This window comes from Elephas maximus, chromosome 5 (genome assembly GCF_024166365.1).
Source record: "Elephas maximus indicus isolate mEleMax1 chromosome 5, mEleMax1 primary haplotype, whole genome shotgun sequence".
Classification (NCBI taxonomy): domain Eukaryota; kingdom Metazoa; phylum Chordata; class Mammalia; order Proboscidea; family Elephantidae; genus Elephas; species Elephas maximus.
The window spans coordinates 109,737,699-109,759,499 of record NC_064823.1 but is presented as its reverse complement, the minus strand read 5'-3'; the positions used below and the strand labels follow the sequence as shown (position 1 = coordinate 109,759,499).

General features: G+C 38.8%; 1 protein-coding gene across 1 annotated transcript; it reads right to left on the bottom strand.

Moving 5' to 3' along the window:
* Positions 1-4,986: 4,986 nt before the first annotated feature.
* SGCB (sarcoglycan beta) lies at positions 4,987-21,600 on the bottom strand. Its single transcript, XM_049886257.1, has 6 exons — positions 21,543-21,600; positions 17,627-17,836; positions 13,618-13,803; positions 12,341-12,532; positions 11,858-11,989; positions 4,987-8,124 (listed from the first exon to the last, which is right to left on the bottom strand). Exons 1-6 carry the CDS (start codon positions 21,576-21,578, stop codon positions 7,921-7,923), a joined length of 960 nt encoding a protein of 319 aa, XP_049742214.1. The 5' UTR covers positions 21,579-21,600; the 3' UTR covers positions 4,987-7,920.
* Between the last annotated feature and the right edge of the window lie 201 nt (positions 21,601-21,801).

Here is a 21,801-nt window from a genome sequence, read left to right as displayed (position 1 = left end):
GAGAGTGGCAGAACAGATTAAAAAACTAACCCATTAATATGCTGTCTACAAGAGACACACCTTAGACACAAAGACATAAATATATTAAAAATCAAAGGATTGAAAAAACAAATCAAGCAAACAGTACCCAAAAAAGGGCAGAAGTGGCAATACTAATCTCAGATAAAATACACCGTAAGGCAAAATCAACCATAAAAGACAAGGAAGGACATTATATAATGATTAAAGGGACAATCCACCAAGAAGACATAACCTTAATAAACATCTATGCACCCAATGACAGGGCTTCAAAATACATAAAACGAACTCTAACAGCACTGAAAAGAGAAATACACAGTTGCACAGTAGGAGACTTCAACGGACCGCTCTCCATAATGAACAGAACATCTAGAAAGAAATTTAGCAAAGATACAGAAGATCTAAAGGCCAAAATCGACCAACTTGACCTCATAGACATATAGAGAACAGTTCACACAACAGCAGCAAAATATTCATTGTTTTCCAATGCACATGGAACATTCTCTAGAATAGACCACATTTTAGGCCACAAAGCAACTTTCAATGAAATTCAAAACATCAAAATAATATAAAGCATCTTCTCTGATCACAGTGCCATAAAAGTAGAAATCAATAACATGAAGAGCAACGGAAAAAAATAAAATACATGGAAACTGAATAACACCTTGCTTAAAAACAACTGGGTGACAAAAGAAATCAAAGAGGGAATCAAAATATTCTTAAATCAAAAGGGGATGAAAACACATCATACCAAAACCTTTGGGACATAGCAAAGGCAATTCTCAGAAGTCAACTTACAGCAATAAATGCACACATCAAAAAAGAAGAATGGGCCAAAATCAAAATGTTAGCCCTACAACCCAAAAAAATAGAGAACAGCAAAAGAAGCCCACAGGCACCAGAAGAAGGGAAATAACAAAGATTAGTGCAGAAATAAATGAAATAGAGGACAGAAAAACAATAGAATCAACAAGACTAAAAGTTGGTTCTTTGAAGAGATCAACAAAATTGACAAACCCATTGACCAAATTGACAAAAGAAAAACAGGAAAGGAAGCAAATAACCCACAACTGAGATAAAAGGATCATAAGAGAATACTAAGAAAAATTGTACTCCTACAAATTTGAGAACCTAGAGGAAAAAGACAAATTTCTAGAAACACACTACTACCTACCTCAACTAACACAAAATGTGGTAGTAAATCTGAACAGACCCATAACAAGGGAAGAGATTGAAGAAGTAACAAAAAAAAAAAACCTACCCCCCCCACCAAAAGAAAGCCCTGGCCCAGCGGCTTATGGAAGAATTCTACCAAACACATAGAAGAGAGTTCACACCAGTACTACTCAAACTATTTCAGAACACAGAAAAGGAAGGAACACTCCTGAATTCATCCTGTGATGCCAGCATAACCCTGATACCAAAGCCAGGCAAAGACATTACAAAAAAAGAAAACTGCAGACCAATATCTCTCATGAATATAGATGCAAAAATTCTCAATGAAATTCTAGCCGATAAAATTCAGCATCATATAAAAAATATAATACACCATGACCAAGTGAAATTTGTACCAGGTGTACAAGGATACAACATTAGAAAATCTATCAACATAATCGACCACATAAATAGAACAAAAGAAAAGAATAACATGATCTCTCAATTAATGCAGAAAAGGCATCTGATAAAATCCAACACCCATTCCTGATTAAAAAAAAAAAAAAAAACAACTCTCTATAAAACAGGGATAGAAAGGAAATTCCTCAGCATAATAAAGGGCATCTATACAAAACCACAGAAACCCTGGTGGTGCAGATGTTAAGTACTACAGCTGCTAACCAAAATGTCAGCACTTCGGGTCCACCAGGCACTCCTTGGAAACTCAATGGGGCAGTTCTACTGTGTCCTATAGGGTCGCTATGAGTTGGAATCGACTCGAAGGCAATGGGTTTTTATACAAAACCAACAGCCAACATCATTCTCAATGGAGACAGCCTGAAATTCCCCCTGAAAATGGCAACAAGACAAGAATGTCCTTTATCACCACTCCCATTTAACATTGTGCTCTGGAAATCCTAGCTAGAGCAATAAGGCAAGAAAAAGAAATAAAAGGCATCCAAATTGGAAAGGAAGAAGAAAATTTATCCCTATTTGCAGATGATACAATCCTATACACAGAGAATCCCAAAGATTTCAGAAGAAAACTACTGGAACTAATAGATTCAGCAGAGTAGCAGGATACCAGATCAACATACAAAAATCAGTTGGATTCATATACACCAACAATGAGAGTTTGGACAAGGAAGTCAGGGAAATAATACCATTATCTATATTAGTCCCTAAAAAGATAAAATACTTAGCAATAAATCTAACCAGGGACATAAAAGACCTATACAAAGAGAACTGCAAAACACTATTGCAAGAAACCAAAAAAGACCTATGTAAGTGGAAATACATACCATGATCATGGATAGGAAGACTCAACATTGTGAAAATGTCAATTCTACCCGAAGTGATCTACAGATACAATACAATCCCAATCCAAATACCAACAGCATTCTTTAATGAGATAGAAAAAGTAATCACCAACTTCAGATGAAAAGGAAAGAGGCCCTGGATAAGCAAAGCATTACTGAAGAAAAAGAACAAAGTAGGGGGCCTCATGCTACCTAGTTTCAGAACCACAGTAGTCAAAACAGCCTGGTGCTGGTACAATAACAGACACATAGACCAATGGAACAGAGTGGAGAACCCAGACGAAAACTCATCCACCTGTGGTCAGCTGATCTTTGACAAAGGACCGAAGTCCATTAAATGGGGAAAAGATAGTGTTTTTAACAACTGGTGCTGGCAAAACTGGATCTCCAACTGTACAAAAAAAAATGAAACAGGACCCATACCACACACCGTACACAAAAAGTAACTCAAAATGGGTCAAAGAACTGAATATAAAACCTAAAACAATAAAAACCAGTGTGTGCACAAATCACATTATTCAGTATGGAAAGTCATCCCTTCTTTTCTGTTCTGGGGGCAACCGTCCTAATTCTCATCACTACAGCCTGAAATACTAGAGTGGCTTAACTGATCTTCCTGCCTCTGCTTCTTGATTTTCCTTCTTCTTAATCCATCCTAGATGATTCCAAAGGATCATTTTCCCGTAACACTGTTTTACTCATATTGTTCCCTAATTGAAAAACCTCAAAGGATTCCTTACTGCCTATAGTCAAAATCACTCAAGTTGGCATTTAAACCTTTGCATTATCTGTTTAACCTTATTATTTATTTGATAAGCTGGTGTGGAGCAATTGCCAGGCACTGGCTTGTGTAAAGAAACTATACATATTTATTTTATGCTAGAATTAGCTTTTAGTTCATCCCCAATTCCAAGCTCCATGCCGCTTCCTCTCTTCAGCACAAACCCTACGTACCTTTCACAGTTCACCTCAACTCCTGTGATTTCAAGGCCTTTTTACCTGCATTAGTGTCCGTTTTGCCTTTATGTTTCTAGAAATCCTTCGGTAAATATTAATTGAAGAATGACTGCTTGTTAGTAACATTCAGTTTGACAGAATATTAATACTATCCTGCATTCCTGTTGTTTTCCTTTACGTCTGTTTTCAATTCCCAACTAAGTCTGTAAGCACTCAGAAGGGCCATGTTTTCCATGTTTTATATTTTTAAAGGTTTGCGGTCTGTCACTGGACTGCTCGCTTGAATGAAATGGGGGTGAAGGAAATGTTGCCATGTAGCTTTTGTCTCACCTAAGGTCAATTCTCCCATAATTTGAAAGGCATCTAAACTCAGGTGCACAGGGACATGAACTGCAAAGGTGTCCTACGACGTGGAGGAGTGGTTTCTTTTTACAGTGTGCCTCTCACGCAACACTAGAAACTGAATTAATCTACAGTCAGAAAGTTATTCGCTTCCATATTCAAAGCTGCAATCATTATACATACACAGCTGTACACCAAGCTAATGTAACACCAACAGCGAAAGAATGTGGTCACCATTCATAGGCACAGTACTTTGCAGTATTGAAGAGAAGATGTGGTTGAAAAACACTTTTTCTTAAGGGGATACAAATTTTTTTCATTGACCTGGTTTTTTAAGTTGAAGGAATCTATACACTACTAAAAAAAAAAAAAATACACTGGATAAGAATAATCTCGTCTTAAAGTGAAAGGCATTAATGTGTAAAAAAAAAATTATATATTCTATATACAAACATATATATGAGGTAAGAAATCACTGACAAACTCCAGAAAAAGTTCCTCAGGAAATTGGAAACAATTAAGTAAAATGTAAATCATTAAATGTACATATTGAGGCTGAAATGTGAGGAAGCAGTTAGAAATATTGTGTGTGTGTGTCAGAGTGAAAGGGATAGGGATAAGGCAGTAAACATACACACACACCCACCCACCCATAGAAAGCTGAAAGGAAATGAAGAGGCCATTCTTATGCAAAAGAAAGAAAAAAGGAGTTGACAAAACAATTGGAAGAAAAAAAGCAAAAGAGGCTATCTTTGGTGATGACTGAAGATGCAGAAAGAACACACTAACAGCATAGTTTCAAAGGCATACCTTAAGGTCCTTAGGTAGCGTTCAAAGGTCTATTTCTGGCTTAGCCAGGTGGGGACTTTAGACCTGAGCCTTTGAGGCTCCACCCACCCTCCTATCCAGCCCATTCTGGGGCAAACCTTCACCCTTTCATCCCCAGGCTCCCCGCTTGCTGTGGTCATGGTGTACACATTCCCCAGGGACATGGCAGAGAAGACTTCTGCAGTGCAGAGAGTGGGGTTATCCAACCTGGGGCTGTACAACTTTCTAATTTTGAGTTCTAGGATTCCAGAAAGATTTTATAAGCACTGATGATGTCCCATTCTCAAATCATTTAAATTCATCAGGTTTGCAGGGTTAAGTAGAATCCTGTTAAACCATTAAAAAAGGAACAAAAAACAATTGGCAGAATCTTTATTTTAAAGAGAGGTCATTAATAGTTGTTACAAATTAACTGAAACTCAAGTTTGCCATCTGAATCAGATTTATAGGCTTATTTTTGTACAGCATAATTTGTAATCTTTTCCCCTTTCAACACTTTTTAAAAAAAGATTACTCAAATGATCAGCATTTCAGTGGTCATTCTCACCCTCTTAAGAAACACTAGGTAGAACTACCTTTCATCATCAAATCTGTCACAAACTTTATTTTGTTTTTTAATAATGCAAAAAGAATACAAAGATGTTTAAATATTGTAGACCGTGTATGGGCAGCTCCCACATTGTGTTGTTTTGCATTTTTCCTATCTGTTCATTAGACAGTCTCTAAAAATATTTTGCATTTCTTTATTTGTCCCCTTCGTCACTGCAATCCACCTCTAAAATACTACAACTATTTTAACAAGCATGTGTCTTCCCCCTCCTGGGAACCTGCCTTCACCATCCACCATCCCCAAGTCAGCTGCTTGTCCTATCAATGCTCACTGAAGGGATGAACTTCCAGCTGGAAGAGACAAAGTTAGGGGTTCAGTTTGTAGAAAAGCACCACCTGGTGGCAAGATGAGTAACTGAAGCTTTATGTTAATCAAAATAGGTCACAGGTAAAATGGGCGGTTTGTTCTTCCGCTTTCCAACGTATTTTCCAGGACTACATTGCAGTGAAAAAGCTAGCCCTGCCTGTTAGGTGTCCTAAAATGCTATTACCTGTCACCTTAATAATCAACTCTATAAAGGCATCAAAATATTCTCTCGTGTCAAAAGTACTTAATGGAAATGTATCAAAAACCCAAGTATGGGTCAAAGAGGAGTAAAAATAGATTATTTCATGAATTACATTCAATAAATAATACTTTGTAATATAGTGTTCTGGGGTTTTTGCAAAAATATTTAAAGAAACTTTCAAAACAAATCCACACAGCGCAGACAAGTAATGAGTGTACAATTTAAAAAGATACTGAACATCTAAATGAAAATTCCAATGGATTGGTTCTAAATATCATTCAGACACTTTATGACAGTGGATATATTCAAATGGATTCTCAATATCATTACAACTAATAACACTCAGAGGTCATAAATCTCTTTTTTTTTTTCATTTAAAAACTACACTCAGTATGAGGTGGGAAATCAATCCTATTTCAGTATAATTTAATGATTCGTCATAATCTCTAAGGTATTTGGTTTTTCTGTCAGAGAGAACTGTAACAATATTGAATACCATTAGTTTTCTGAATTTATCTTCTTATCTACACAGTTCAAAGTGACCATGGTAGAATATTGCTGTGCTCGAATGCAGGGTGGGGCCTATGATTATTTCTACTGCCATTTCACAGCAAACTACTTTAGGGTCCCTGTCTCTGAGGATGTGTGTGTATTAATAATAAATACCAGAGTTTCTCTCAAGTCAACTATAAAATACATTAAAAATCCACTGGGTAAAAAAAAAAAGGTGGAGGGTTGTAAATAAGTACAATGGGATGGTGATATTAGGAGCAGAGATAAATTCTCATACTTAAAAATTACTTGTATTATCTCCTGCATTAGCACCTTTTAGTCCAGTGCTTCCCTACTTTTTTCAAGGCATGCTTAATATTTGTATGGCACAATGGACTAACCCCACCAGGCCACTCCTAGCCAGCAGGATGTACCCAGCAACTATGGTCTCCCCACTTCCCACTGTGGTACCCCAAGGGTATCTTGGCATACTGTTACCCATTCAGGTACTCCAGTGTGCCAAGACCCATCAGTTGGGAAATTGGGGTAACCCACAGCTAGGCCAATTTGACCTCTGTAAAGTATAATATTTTGGAATTGGCTTAAGACATTTTAAAATCTGACAGTGATGGGTCATTCTGTGCTGACATGAGATTTATTTTAACTTGGTTTTGGGTTGAGTAAGCACACTTGCTTTGTTTTATTCTTATCTGCTTAGGGAAGTTTGAATTAGTTTTTGTTCATCTTTCTAGAGTTTTAAATAATTAAAAATTCAGTGCAGACAGTGAAAAGAAGATATTTGGAATCAGATACCCTAGGTTTGAATAGCACCTGGATTCTAATCCCAACTCTGCCACTTACTATGTGAACTCAGGCAAGTTTCTTTACATCTCTGATCCTCAGTTTCCTAATAGGTAAAACTGGGACAATAATACAGAGTTGTGGTGAGAATTAGAGATACTAAACACGCAAGGCCTAGGACAACGCCTAGGATGCATAAGACGCTCCATAAACGACAGCTATCATTATTATTATTTAAAAGTTAAAGCTGAGGTTGTGTTTTAATGTCTACCACATCGTGAACACTTAATAAAAAGTTATCATTATTTCAAGTAAACAATCTATTATATTTTCTCCCTAGTGCAAAGCTAAGGAACCAATTTCTTACTACCTCAGTATGTAAAGGTCTGTAGTGACTTTACTTGTGTGTAAGAGAGTATGGTTCAAAGCTAATGCACTCAAAATCTGTCTTTCCTTTCAGAAGCCAAAAGACAGCATGTAACACTTATTGACGGAGTACCTTTTAAACATCTTAAGTGGGTCTATCCCCATTACAGCTACCAAGAGCTTACTTATAGTGAGTTGAAACAGTTCTCAGCCCTGTATCCTTTGGGCAAGCAATAGTAGAATTTTAAAAACACCTCTTTAAATGATTTTCTTTTTTTACTCACTTCTCTCAACTATTTTAGAGAACTGTAATTTCAAGATCAGTGCAACTTAATAAAATGTATTAGAATTTTGGCTCTCAGAATACTTTAAGTATGGAGATAACATAGTAGATAAAGTAGTGTTCTGCAGACAAAATAATTACACTGAGTTATTACAAACTCTGGAAAAACAATGACTGGCATGCATACTCTTAAAAAAAACTAAGTCAAGATATGAACATATTGATGACCTCTGGGGCTCTTCTAATGAGTGTTTCCACAGGGGTTGTCTGAGATTTGGCAGCCCATGTTCTGGCTTGTTACTTGTACTTTGAAGAGAGTCCCATCAGCACACATACAGAGCTTGTAGCGTACCCAGTCACCATTAGTGAACTGGTCTCCAGTGGACGAGCTGGGCAGGCGAGTTGTGCTGACCACGACAGTTCCATTTAGGATGATGCTATTTTCCTATTAGGAGAATAATAATACAATTTATTTACCTCCGCAAGTAGGGCTAGAACAAAGGTTAATAAACAAAACTTGATGGAAAATTAACAAGAAAATAGAGCAACAAGAAAGTGCAAAGTCATGACCAAAAAAATAAAACCAATGTCAAGATTCAACTAGTGACCTCTTAGCTTATTTCATCCACAATGTATGTCAACAAACTTGCAACAGAATTTATTTTTCAATTGTTAGTTAAAATGACTCAAAATTCCTAACTATATGATACAACTGATTTCAATAAAGTCTCAGATCATTTTCATTTGTTAACTCCTAAGCATCTCAATATACAAAATTACTGATTAATAAGTTCCTGATGATCATAAGGGAAATGTTTTTCCCCTAGAAAGAATTTGAATTTTCAATGTATTTACCTTACCATAAATGAAAAGACTCAAACCATATAATTTTGAAGACTAGGCACCCAAAGAAAACTGCTTATAGAGGTTCTCTTCTTCAAGCCCATAGCTCCAGGAAATTCTTGTAGGGTATGTCCATAAAACGTACTTTCTTTTCAGAGACTCCTAAACCTCTCTCTGGTCCAGTCCACAACTGATCATGGAAATGGCACAGGACCAGGCAGTGTCTCTCTTGTTTGGTTGTGCATGGGGCCACCATGAGCTGGGGGCTGACTCCACAACAGAGAGCAACACCAAAACCTCTTTCTCCCTCCCTTCCTCTTTCTTTCTACCTTACATTCATTCAACAAATAATTATTAAGTGCCTACTGTGTTACTGTGTTAGGCACTATTCTAGTTGCTGGGGACATAGCAGTAAACAAACAGGCCAAGTCCATGTTTTCACAGAGTTGACATCTTAATGGGGTTAACCCATTGCAGTTGAGTCAATTCTGACTCGTAGCAACCCTATAGGACAGAGTAGAACAGCTCCATAGGGTTTCCAAGGAGCATCTGGTGGATTTGAACTGCTGACCTTTTTGGTTAGCAACCGAATTCTTAACTACTGTGCCACCAAGGCTCCCTTAATGGGGTAGCAGGCAGAAAATAAACAAATGAATGAGACGTACAGGACATTAGGTGGGATAAAAGCTATGAGGAAAAATAAAGCAGGGTAAGTAGAGACAGTGTGACCAGATGAGGATTCTGTTTTACATAGGGTAGTCAGGGAAGGCCTTCCAATAATGTAACACTCAAAGAAAAACCCGGATGAAGTGAGGGAGTAAGCCATAGGTAACTGGGAAGAGCACTGGCAGATGAAATAAGACATGCAAAGGCTCCAAGGTAAAGACATGCTTGGAGTTCTAGGAACAGTTGGGAGGCCAGTGCGACAGAAGCAGCGTTAGTGATGGGGAAAATTGGTAGGAGAGGAGTCAGAGAAATAACCAGGGGCTAGATTTTTTAGAGTGCTATGACCAGGGAAAGGGCTTTCAAATTTGTTTCAAATTAAATGGGAAAACATTTGAAGGGCTTTGAATGGACAAGTGACATGATCTTTTTAAAAGGATCACCTTGGCAGCTGTGTGGAGAAATGACTATGGGGTGAAACCGTGGAAGCAGGGAGACCAGTTGGGAGGCTGTTCCAACAGTTCAGGCAGGAAATGATGGTGGTTTACACCATGGTGGTGGTGGTAGAGGTGGTTAGAAGCAGCCAGGCTCTACATCATCTACAGGTAGAGCCAGAGGGCTTTGCTGATGAACTGGTGGGTATTACTTAATAAGATGGGAAGACTGAAAGAAATGCAGGTAAGCAGGAGGTGGTGAATATTCAGAGCCTCATTTTAGATTCGTTCTATTAGATATTCAAGGGGAGAAGGTGAGTAGGCAGCTGGAAATTTCAAGGCTTAGTTCAGAGGAGAGGTTAGAGCAGGAGTTACGAATCTGGGAGTCATAAGCTTAAAGAGGGCATTTAAAGCAATGAGAAACAGTTGGTTACAAAGTAATAAAAACAGCTGATTGATTATGTAGTGGTAGTATGGAGAATAAACATAATTCTTGGGAGACTAATTTTCTGGTTTTGTTCCTATGCTGCCATCTTGTGGTTGTTTAATCTTAACTCTCTTCAAATTACACTCTAAAGCAGTCTGTTTTTTAAAAGCAGTTTAATTAACAAAATTCTTCGTAATAATTAGCTTATATACTTTAAAATTTACCACTGATATTAACTGAATTATAAAATTAATTATCTTTTCAATATTGAAAATTCAACTATGGAGAAACGGTTATGTGTGCGTGTGTGTGTTTTAAAGTATTCTAATATTTGCTATATTAACAACAAGGTAGGAAGGGGCAAGAATTATGAGTCCAAAAATTTCAGGTAGAAAAAAAAAAGTTTAGGTAACCTGCTAACGGTCTCTGTGAAAATCACTCATGTCTCTTGCTTCTTTGACTTCCTGGTGCAGAGGACAACAGCCCACTGCGGCCATTCTTTAGTATAACTCTCAGAGGAATGGCTTCTTAACACAATCCATGTAAAGTTTATCCTGCATTGCTGCTATGTTTCTACAAGAATCACACTTATGATCTTTCTCACTGAGAGATGGGAATACATACTTTAGGGGAAAAGCTGTTTATGAAAATATAGGAATTAATTAATTTTTAAAGCTTATTTTTCTAAAAATTATGAAATTAAGTGTTTAAAAAGGAAAAGAATTATTTATAAGCTTTTAGGTTTAAGTTCACTTTTGTCATTTAATGCTTGGCAGGACTAATCTAATTAGCTTTAGATAATAGCACATAGTGTTGTTGCTTGTTGCTATCAGGCCGATTCCAGCTCATGACGACCCCATGTGTTACACAGTAGACCTCCTCTATGGGGTTTTCTTGGCTATAATCTTAATGGAAACAGATCACCAGGCCTTTTTCTTCTGCATTACCACTGGGTGGGTTTGAACCACCAACCTTTAGGTTAGCAGTGAAGTGCAAACCCTTTGTACCACAGGTGCCCAAAATGTATTTGAATAATTATGCTTTGATCAGAATTGTAAACAGATACAAAGTACTTGGGACTTGTGGCTCCTTTATATGAAATATGATACTCATTAAGGTTCAAATATAATCTCTGAAGCACAAAAAAATGTTCACTTCTTAATAGCCAAAATAAAGGCAAAACCTTTTTCCTTTACAATTAATAACAGAACTATAAATAAAAATACATGTTATCCATTTGCTAATTATTTTTTTTTTTTCACAACACTGGCTATGAAATCCAAGAAGGGATATGAAAATCTTCAATCAAAAAAAAAAAATTCAGGGCATAGATACTTAACTTTGATCTTCCAGAATTCTGTTTTAGATGGATTCTTTTTCCTTTTTAAATTATACATGTGATCATTACAGGAAAAAATTAGAAAATACTGGCAAGCAGAAATAAAAATAAAATTAAAATAATCCGTTATCCTGCTATTCATAGCTAACTGGTGTTGGCATTTGGCATACTCTTCAATGTTTTTATAAACATACGTGTGTTTTTAAAATAAAAATGGGGTATTTCACAAATTGTTTCGTAACTTTCTTTCACTTAACAACCTATTATGAGCTTCTTTCCATGTCAAAAAATATGCAACTATACCATCATTTTAATAATTGCAAACTATTGAACTATATAAAAAAAAATTGCAAACTATTGAACTATATAGATTTGCTTAAAACATAAAAATGTTTTAGATTTGCTTATCTATCCAATAATGCATTATTATATGAATATACATATTAAATTCTCTCAAACTCTTAATACTCACAGCCTTTAATTCCATATTACCACCCATACGAAATTCAATGGTTTTGCCCATAATGAATACTCCCTCATTTCCACGCACGATAGCACGTCCATCAACTTTTATATTTAAATCACTAGTAGCATTGCTGGTAATCTGAAATATTAAAAAAAAAAAAAGTGCCGAAAGGGTTTCTAAATTAATATGAGAATTATTAGCACAGATTAAGAGAAATAAGAGTTTCAACTATGAGATATGAGAGGCAAGTGTTTCTTGTTTATATTTTATAGCTGTGGAAATTGAGACAAAGAGAAATGGCTTGATAATAATCACAGATTAGTGTGATCTGGTGATGACAGACCCAGAACTAATCCTTTCCACTGTTCTGGAATATATCCTTTCACTTCACTATAAGACAGTGAAACTTCCCACCCAGCACGACTCTGGACAATAACTTTCTAACATTAAAATGTTATTCCAAGGAAAGGCAAAGAAAATAAATCATACCCTTTCAGTAGATGCTTTCTGAACATTCAAACTTTTCACTCCACTTGGCAAATGAAACTCATGAGTTTCATAGTCTGTGCTGAATAAAATATTCTGAGTCCTTGGGTCGAAAAACTGCATACCAATGTCACTAGTAATGGAAGTTTTGTTCTTCTCTACGCTGAGCTTCGTTGTCCCTTGCTGAAAAACAATCTTCAGAAAAAGACTTTATTGTGAGTATGTTTTCAAAGAATACTGCAACCAAAATTCATGGAGAACATTATCAAAACATTCTATAACAACAGACCAACTTCAAATACTTTTAACAGCATCCGTCCCCTCTTCACTCTCTAGGGAGAAAAGCAGAAACCAAAACCCACTGCTGTTGAGTCGATTCTGACTCATAATGACCCTATAGGACAGAGTAGAACTGCCCCATAGGGTTACCAAGGAGCACCTAGTGGATTCTAACTGCCAACCTTTTGGTTAGCAGCTGTAGCTCTTAACCACTACGCCACCAGGGTTTCCCTCTAGGGAGAGGAGTTCTTTAAAATGAAGGCTTATAGACTTGTTTGCTTATACTGCTCTGCATGGGTCACATGACACATGGCCCAAGGTCTAAGATGAGCAGCAAGTAAGACTATCTCCTTGAGCTTCTGTTCAATTGAAACCTGTGTTATAGGAGCCACTTGAGCCTGGGCTGCCACTGAGTAGACTGGCCTATTTTCTGCCAGACTCCCAGAAAGCACAGGGTATTCTACCTGGGAAGGTGCTTTATCAATGGCTTCCTAGTATGAAGGTGGAGTCCCTGGATGGTGCAAATGGTTAACGCACTTGGCTGCTAACTGGAAGGATAGAGGTTCAAGTTCACCCAGAATTGCCTCAGAAAAAAAGGCCTGGAGATCAACCTCCAAAAAATCAGTCATTGAAAACCCTATGGAGCAGAGTTCTACTATGACACACATGGGTGGCCATAAGTCGGAGCTGACTCAAGGCGACTAGTTTTAGTAGGAAGGTGAAATGAGTAAACAGTGTGTTCCCACACAAATTATATTTGTCACAGAAAATGCTATCACTGAACAAAATCTAGATGATTAACAATCATATCTAACCTTAACAGGTGACAAGTCCAGCTATACTGTTAAATATATTTATAAATTTTCTGTAAAGGAAAATAACTGACTTCCAAAAATGAACACTTATCTTTCTTATAAAATAAATATGTTGGTTTTGCAAAGAATTCTCCTCTATTATCCCTCTCCCATTCCTACTGTATTTTAATTAACGTGGTAACTTACAGGTTGGTTGTTACCAGTGATGATCAAATTTTCATTTCGCCTTCCTCCTACTGTGCTCTTATAAAGAGGATGTATAACTCCCATGTCAGATACTTGCTTAAATCGAAGCAGACCACTTTCATGAAACTCCATGCTGTCACAGCCATTTGGTCCAATGCGAATCACAACCCAGATAACAAGTGTGATCTAGAAAACAAAACAAGCCCATTGGGAAGCGGGGGCATCACAGTCAGAGGGATTAAAGGCTTCTAACATGTTTCATCATCTCGATGACCTATCAATGGGACATACCAACAAAACCAATCTTATTTCTATCAAAGCATTTATTATATGCAAATAGCTAAAAGTCAAGAAGTGCTAAATGGTCTATAATAAAAAAAAAGGAGTAGTCCCTTATTTCTTCTACCCTCCTCCACATCTTGACAATTGTAGCTTTTTTTGTCTAGAATTTATCTCCATATTTCTAAATAATACATATACTTCGTTATTTCTTCATTCATAAATTTCAAGTTCTATCTACTAATTTCCTATTTTGGCAGATAAAAATTTTAGCGTATTTATACCTCTTCTCTCCCCCAACTCCAACCTCAAGTTTGGTTAAATCCATGCTCAATATTTTCAGTGTTATGGTGACGTAAACATTGTTCGCTGCTAAGCCAAATAGTGTGCTATGATTACAGTTCCTTTCTCGAACTTTTTTGTTTCATAGAGTTTAGTATTCGTCTTTTTTTTTTTTTTAATCTCCTTAGTTTCTTTGAAATTTTGACTAAATCTTTTCAAACTCTCCAACATTTCTGAAAATTGTTTTGTAAGGCCAAACCTCTCATGTAGTATCGTAATTTTGTATTTCTCCCCTAGGAAATCTTTCTGGAACCCCTAACTTCCTGCTCCCATCTGGGCTGGTCACTCTCTGAACCTGCTTTCACGCTGAGAATTTCCTTTTGTCTCTTTCCTGTGCTAGATACCCAGTGTCCTGGATCCTTGTCTTCAACTTTCTTGGTTTAGTGTTTTCTTTGGGCAGAGCCCATACGGAAGTAAGTTCTTTTGAGAGTGTGCCTGATTAAAATTGTCTTTATAATCCTTTATGTCTGGCTTGGTATTCATTTCTAGATTTGAAATTAATTTAATTTTGTTGAACTTTTAGAAAGAGTTCCTTTTCTTTATCTTCTAGTCCCTATATATGTATGTATGTATGCAGTATTGTGTATATAGTATATGTGTGTGTGTATATATATATGCATATACACATATATACACATTCATATGGAGTCCCTGGGTGGTGCAAATGTTTAATGTTTTTGGCTGCTAACCAAAGGATGGCAGTTCGAGTCCACCCAGAGGTTGGCAGTTCGAGTCCACCCAGAGGTGCCTCAAAAGGAAGGCCTAGCAATCTAGTTCCAAAAAATCAGCCAAACCCTACAGAACACAGTTCTACTCAAACACATACAGGGTCACCATGTGTCAAAGCTGACTCAATGGCAACTGGTTACATAAAACCAGAACCAAAACAAACCCATTGCTGGCGAGTCAATTCTGACTCATAGCAACCCTATATGACACAGTAGAACTGCCCCACAGGGTTTCCAAGGAGTGGCTGGTGGATCTGAATTGCTGAACACTTAATACTACCAGGGCTCCACCGGTTATATATACATATATAAATACACACACACACACACACACACACACACACACACATATACATATATACTTTTTCCATGAGTTCATCCTATTCTTTAATTGTTCTTTTATAATAGCATGTTATTCTTATTTCATGGATACTATATCCTCTTACTTCCTGAGGATATTTAGTTCAGTTTAGTGTTTTTTTCCCCCGCATTTTCTGCCATTCATTTTCTCTCTCGGAATTCCTACTTTCCCTCCCCTGGTGTGAGTGTTTTGGTTTCTATCATTCTTTAATTCTGACAGTTTTCCTCAAAAATCTATGGATCCCTGGCTTGGTGTTCATATTTAACAGTGAGGCTACAAAAAGTCCATGGAAAGTTCTCTATGTAAGGTTAGGTTTGTGACTTTGTGGTAAGCAGATTAGATGGCTTTTTCACTGGGACCTGCCAAATGTCAATAGCCTCGGAGAGTTTTTCCCTCTGGTGCTTCAGTTTTCCAGAGAAGGCTCACCTAGCTCTTGCCTGGGGGACATAAACCTGCCTGCCAGGGTCTGGAGCTGGAGGATGGGACAAGGGAGCACCGGAAAGGCCGTCTCACTGCTCAGTACCCAGACTTCCCTGCTTTCCACATGGAAACCCACCTCCACCCTCTGTGCAATATCCTCATGCAGAAACCTCCTGGTTCAGCGTGTCTAGAGAAGAGACCTCTAGTTCTGCATGGGGTTTGGAGGAACAGTTGCCCAGCTGCTAACTGGAAGGGAAGGAAGGCCTGAGGATCTCACTGTTCCTTAGAGAGTTTTCACACAAGCTCTCTCTTTTCAGTTCAGCCTCACCCCTGCTTTCCAAAGTACTGGTACTTCCAGTTCCCAAGGCTTTTCAGGATTGTGTGAGGCACTTCCACCAACACACCCACAAGCAATTAGAGCTAAACTCTGTCCTCTCTGATAAATTATTTGCCATTCCTCCTATATTTTGTCTCCATATTTTATGGTTCAATTTCAGTTGTCTCCCAGTTTCCTCAATGATAGTTTTGTTTCTTGACCTTGGTGTTTTGGGATGAGCTTTTGAAAGAAGAAAAAGAAAATTACTTTATTCTGCCATCTTAAAACAGGAAGTCTCCAATAAAATAAATGTATAAAATACATTTGAGATATGTGCTCCTAGTAAAGCTATTTACAGTACTACTATAAAATGAATAGTATCAGCTCTTTCCAATTTTAAGGGAGGAATTAGACAAATCTTTTGGGTGCAAATAAAATGCAAAGGATTGGTTTGAGAGTATTGTTATTGTTGTTGTGTGCCATCAAGTCGAATCCAACTCATAGTGACCCCATAGGACAGAGTAGAATGGCCCCATAGGTTTTCTAAGCTGTAATCTTTAGGGGAGCAGATTGCCAGGTCTCTTCTCCCAGGGAGCAGCTGGTGGGTTTGAATTGCTGACCTTCTGGTTAGCAGCTGAGCATGTAAACACTGTGCCACCAGGGATCCTTGTGAGAATATTAGAAGCCAAAATAACATAAATGTCATCATTTTAGAAATTCTGCAGACCATTTTCATGATCAGTCATAGGTATATCAGTAGTTACCCTGAATATAGCCATGCACATGCCAGAGGCTTTCAAATTTAACCCTCTGATAGTCACGACCTTAGATTAAAAAGCCTTACTTTTTGGACACGAAAAGAGAGAGTGGAGGGAGAGAGCAGGCTGTCTCATTAGGGGGAGAGTAATTGGGAGTGTGTAGCAAGGTGTATATGGGTTTTTGTGTGAGAGACTGACTTGATTTGTAACCTTTCACTTAAAGCACAATAAAAATTATTAAAAAAAAAAAAAAAGCCTTACTTTTTTAAAAAAAAGCAACTTTCTTTGGAAAAGGCAACATACCAGGTCCTCAATACCTTGGTGTGAATTAGTCTACCGGATCCTTTCATACTTTAACAGTAGGAACTTAGGACTACAAAATATAACCATTCACTGCCCAATTTTAAAATCTAGCTGAGGAGGCAAGACTAAGTGCAGGAAAAGCTAAATGAAAACAGAAAGCATTGTATCTTTCCAGGAAAGGTGAAAGCGATAAAATCATTCTGACAAATGTCTCTTCTATTGAGTTCACACTACCCTTATTAAAAGTAAGTTTTTTAAATGGAAAAATCCATGAACATTTCTCTCCCAAATGAAGTAACACATGGAAATATTAGTACATTAGATTTTTTACATAAAAAATAATTATCAAAGTTTAATCAAAGGTATAACATATGTGTAGGAAAGCAGAAAGTAAGACAGTAGTGAGAGAAATCATAGAAACAAAGTTCATGATTTTACTGTAAAACAGATGAAAAACCGCCCATGGTAATTTAAAAAAGGATGTTCTATATCATCTACTCACAATTAAATTGATGACGGCCAGGATAAAGAGGAGGATAATCACACAGATGGCTAAATTGCCCTTTCTTCCTCTTAGTCCTGTTTTATGGAGACGGTCTTCATCGATTGGAATATATCCAGCTTTAAAGTTACTATTGTGCTCTTTATTAACATTCCGTCTCTCAACAGCCTTCTCCCGCATAGACTTCTTTATAGGCCCATTGGAACTTTGCTAAAAACAAAACACAGCACACTGAAACAGCCACCCCCTCGCCTTTTGATGCATTTATTTATTAAGTGCTAATTCATAACAAAAGAAAACTGAATTGGTTAGTGATAATATTTTCCACTAATAAACTGGAAGTCATGGAAACTACCTGTCATACTGACTTGCAGGATCCAAGTAAGGACATTACTGTCCTTAGAGGGTGTAGGACAGAAGAACCGTCAGTGTGACTATTTGATCACATATCTTCCTGCTCTGCTTCCAGTAGTCCTATTGTCAGCAAAGTGTACAGCTCATTTCTTGTCACAGTTGACATGCACATTCTACAATAAGTAATCTTCTTTTTATTAATTATTTACTCATTTGTTTACTTATATATTTTTTTCATTTACATGAAAAGGATTTGGAAGGCTGACATACTTTGTTGTTTATCACTCCTATTGACTAAAACTAACACCATCTCAGACTACCGTCAAGTTGATTCCGACTCACAGTGACGCCATAGGGTTTCCAAGGCTGTAGATCTCTACAGAAGCAGACTGCCACATCTTTCTCTCATGGAGCCACTGGTGGTTTCAAACTGCTGACCTTTTGGTTAGCAGTTGATCACCTTAACCACTGTGCCACCAGAGCTCTTATTATACATATATAGATAGATAGACTAGCAGTTCTTAAAGTATAGGCTGGGGAGCCCTGGGGGACCCTCTGAACCTTTCAGGGGTTTGGAAGGTCAAAAATATCTCCAAAATAATACCAAGACATTTGTTTTTACTCTCATTCTCTCATCAACGTGCCGTGGAGTTTTCCAGAGGCTACATGACTACATGTGATGACGTCATCACTCTAATGGCTAATGGAACATGTGCTTGTCTAAAAATTTCTCAATTTTAATTGCTAACCCTCTAGGAGCTTACTTACAGCCCAGTAGGGTAGATAAGTCACTAACAATTGCAGTACAATATGGTAGGTTCTGTAGTAGAGCTATGGATACAATACTGAAAGAGTACCAAAGAGGAACATGGCTTCATTTAGTAGGCAAGGGGCATCAATGAAGGCTTCTGAGAAAGGCTGAGGGTTGAGTTGAATCTTGGAGGATAGATAGGAAGTAGACAGGCAAAAAAGCTGAACGATATTCTAGGCAGAGCACAAGTTATCTTCTAGGGGAACTTATTCTAGTAGCTTTATGTGAGCGGTGAGGAGGATAGATATAAGAATGGGGGAAAAAAATGTGAGATGTGATTAAGGGCCAGTAAATGACTGGGCACAACTATCATCTCAAGAGCAATGGACATTATCCTGAAGGCAATGATGAACTACTGAAGATTTCAAAGAGGTTAGTGATACAATCAGATTTGCATTGCAGCAAAATTACCAAAAAGAAATGAACTGGAGTAGAACAGCTTAGAGACCAAGATATCGACAGCAGGGCCTGACTGAACTATGGTGTTGGAGATGAAGAGAATATGGGGGACAGGCCTGTTACAAGGAACTGACAGGACCTAGTGATTAGATGTAAAGATGATACAGAGGGGTCTAAGATGACTCTAGACAGGATTGGCTCCGTAATTTGCAGGATCCTGAGCGAAAAGAAAATATGGGGCCCCTTGTTCAAATATCAAGACTGGGACCACATAGCACCGTTCTCATCTGAGCATGGGGCAGGTGGACTAGACAGGTCACATGCATGTTAAGCTTGCTCTGCTCCCAAGTTTCAGGCTAGGTTAACCAAGTGAATGGATGGTTGTAACTGTTTTAACAGGGTGGTGGAAATGGTTAAGCACTTGGCTGCTAACCGAAAGGTTCAAACTCACCCAACGGCTCCACACTACAGGATAAAAACATCAAGGAACATTAATATGTATGAAGTAGATGGAAAAAGAACCTGACTAAAACTGAAGCTGATAAATCAGAGGGAAGTCAGGAAAGCCAAGAACAAGTATTATCTCAACAACTCCAAGGAGCATTGCCTTCTTCATTTTCACTTGTTCCTTTACAATTTACCTTAATGATATGAATCTGCAGCTTGCCTATTATCTTTAGCTGGTTTTTCTGCCTTTATTTGGCAGTTTGATTTTAAGCTTCTTGAGGGCAGATTTCATGTCTTCTACTTTTTATGCCCCTTAGAATGACTTCTCCAGTGACATTGATTTAATAGTCTTTATAATTATCTAAGAACACCTTTCCAAAGGTCAAACAATTTTGGCAACTTGAATCAGATATTTATTTTTTCAGCAATGTTGAAGAATTAGACTTTTTCTAGAGAAACTATCATAGTTTTTTTTTAAACAAGTGACCGCAAACCATTTTTATTGTAATAAAAATAGCAACTTTATGTACATTCATATTTACAGACACATACATGCACATGTACAGCTTGCTTGAAACCCTGGTGGTGTACTGGTTAAGAGCTTGGCTGCTAACCAAAAGGTCGGCAGTTCAAATCCACCAGCCGCTCCTTGGAAACCCTATGGGGGCAGTTCTACTCTGTCCTTATAGGGTCACTATGAGTCGGAATCCACTTGACCACTGCAAAAGGTTTTTTTAAAGCTTGATTTGGAGGGAAAAGCCTTTTAAACTATAGGCAGTCCCCGGGTTATCAACAAGATCCGTTCCTAAGTCTATCTTTAAGTCGAATTCATAGGTAAATTGGAACAGGTACATATGTTTCTCATTTAGTGTCAATTAGTCAAATGTTTGTCTTAGTACATAGCATATATTTTACATTTCTATGGAATCCTGGTGGCATAGTGGTTAAATAGCTTGGATGCTAACCAAAAGATTGGCAGTTCGAATCCACCAGCTGCTCCTTGGAAACCCTCTGGGGGAGTTCTACTCTGTTCTGTAAGGTCACTATGAGTCAGAATCAACTCGAAGGGAACTTAAAAAAAAAATTTACTGCATATAAACCCTTAAGAAACACTTCCAAGCCAGTAATGTTTTCACAAGCGTCAAAGTAGTATATGTGATTGTTGTAGCGAACCATTATATTTAACTGAAATTTTTAATAGGTATTAAGGCAGTCGTTCTTAAGTCTGAGTTGTCCTGTAAGTCGGATGTCAGTAACCTGAGGGATGCCTGTATTCTAAATTAGAAGTTTACAATGCAAATCAGGAGATACTTGATTAAAGCATTTTTAAAAAATGATTTTAAACCACAGAACAGGAGACAGTTTTATACTAGTGACTAAATCTCCAAAACCAAACAGGGAGGGGGAACATGGGATGACTGGGCATCAGGAACGACAGAGACAAGAAAAGGCAACAGCTGGTCATTTCTTGGCTGGTGTCAGGGGAGCCTCCTGGCTCAGGGGGCTGAGGTTATTTTTACAGGCATCTGCGCTGGCCGCCCAGCCCTGCATGTCCCCGACACGTCCCGGAGCAGGCTCCGGGTTGGCACGGCCACCACCCAGCCTCTGAGAACGGCGACCCCTCCTCACCCTCGTCAAGGGGGCAGCTAGGCCAGGCGGAGGACCGGGGCATGCTCCCCCTCACCCACCCCGGCCCCCGGCCGGCCCCCTGCCCAGGATCCGCGGGCTTTGACAGCATCTCGGGCTGCTGACAGCTAACGGTACCTCCCGGCCCGCCGGCTCAGAGCAGCTTGGCCTCGGCCTGCCCTCTTGGCCTGGCCGGTCGGCCGGCCGTACCGCGCCAGTAGGGGCAGGACCCGGGTCTCCCCGGTTCCTCTAATCCCGAGTACAGCGAGGCTCACAGACCTGCTCGGCCGCCGCAGCCACCGCCGCTGCCGCCATCTTCCCGCGCCCGCAGCGCCGCGCCCTCCCCGCGGGGCAGTGCCCGCGCGCCTGCGCCTGCGCCCCGGTGGTGTGGCGGGGTGGGGGTGGGGTGGGGGTGGGGTGGGGGTGGGGTGGGGGTGGGGTGGGGGTGGGGTGGGGGTGGGGTGGGGGACACGGGGGGGAGGGGAACACCGGCCGCTCACGCCCCCTGCCCTCGGGAAGGAGGTTCGGAGCCAGTGAG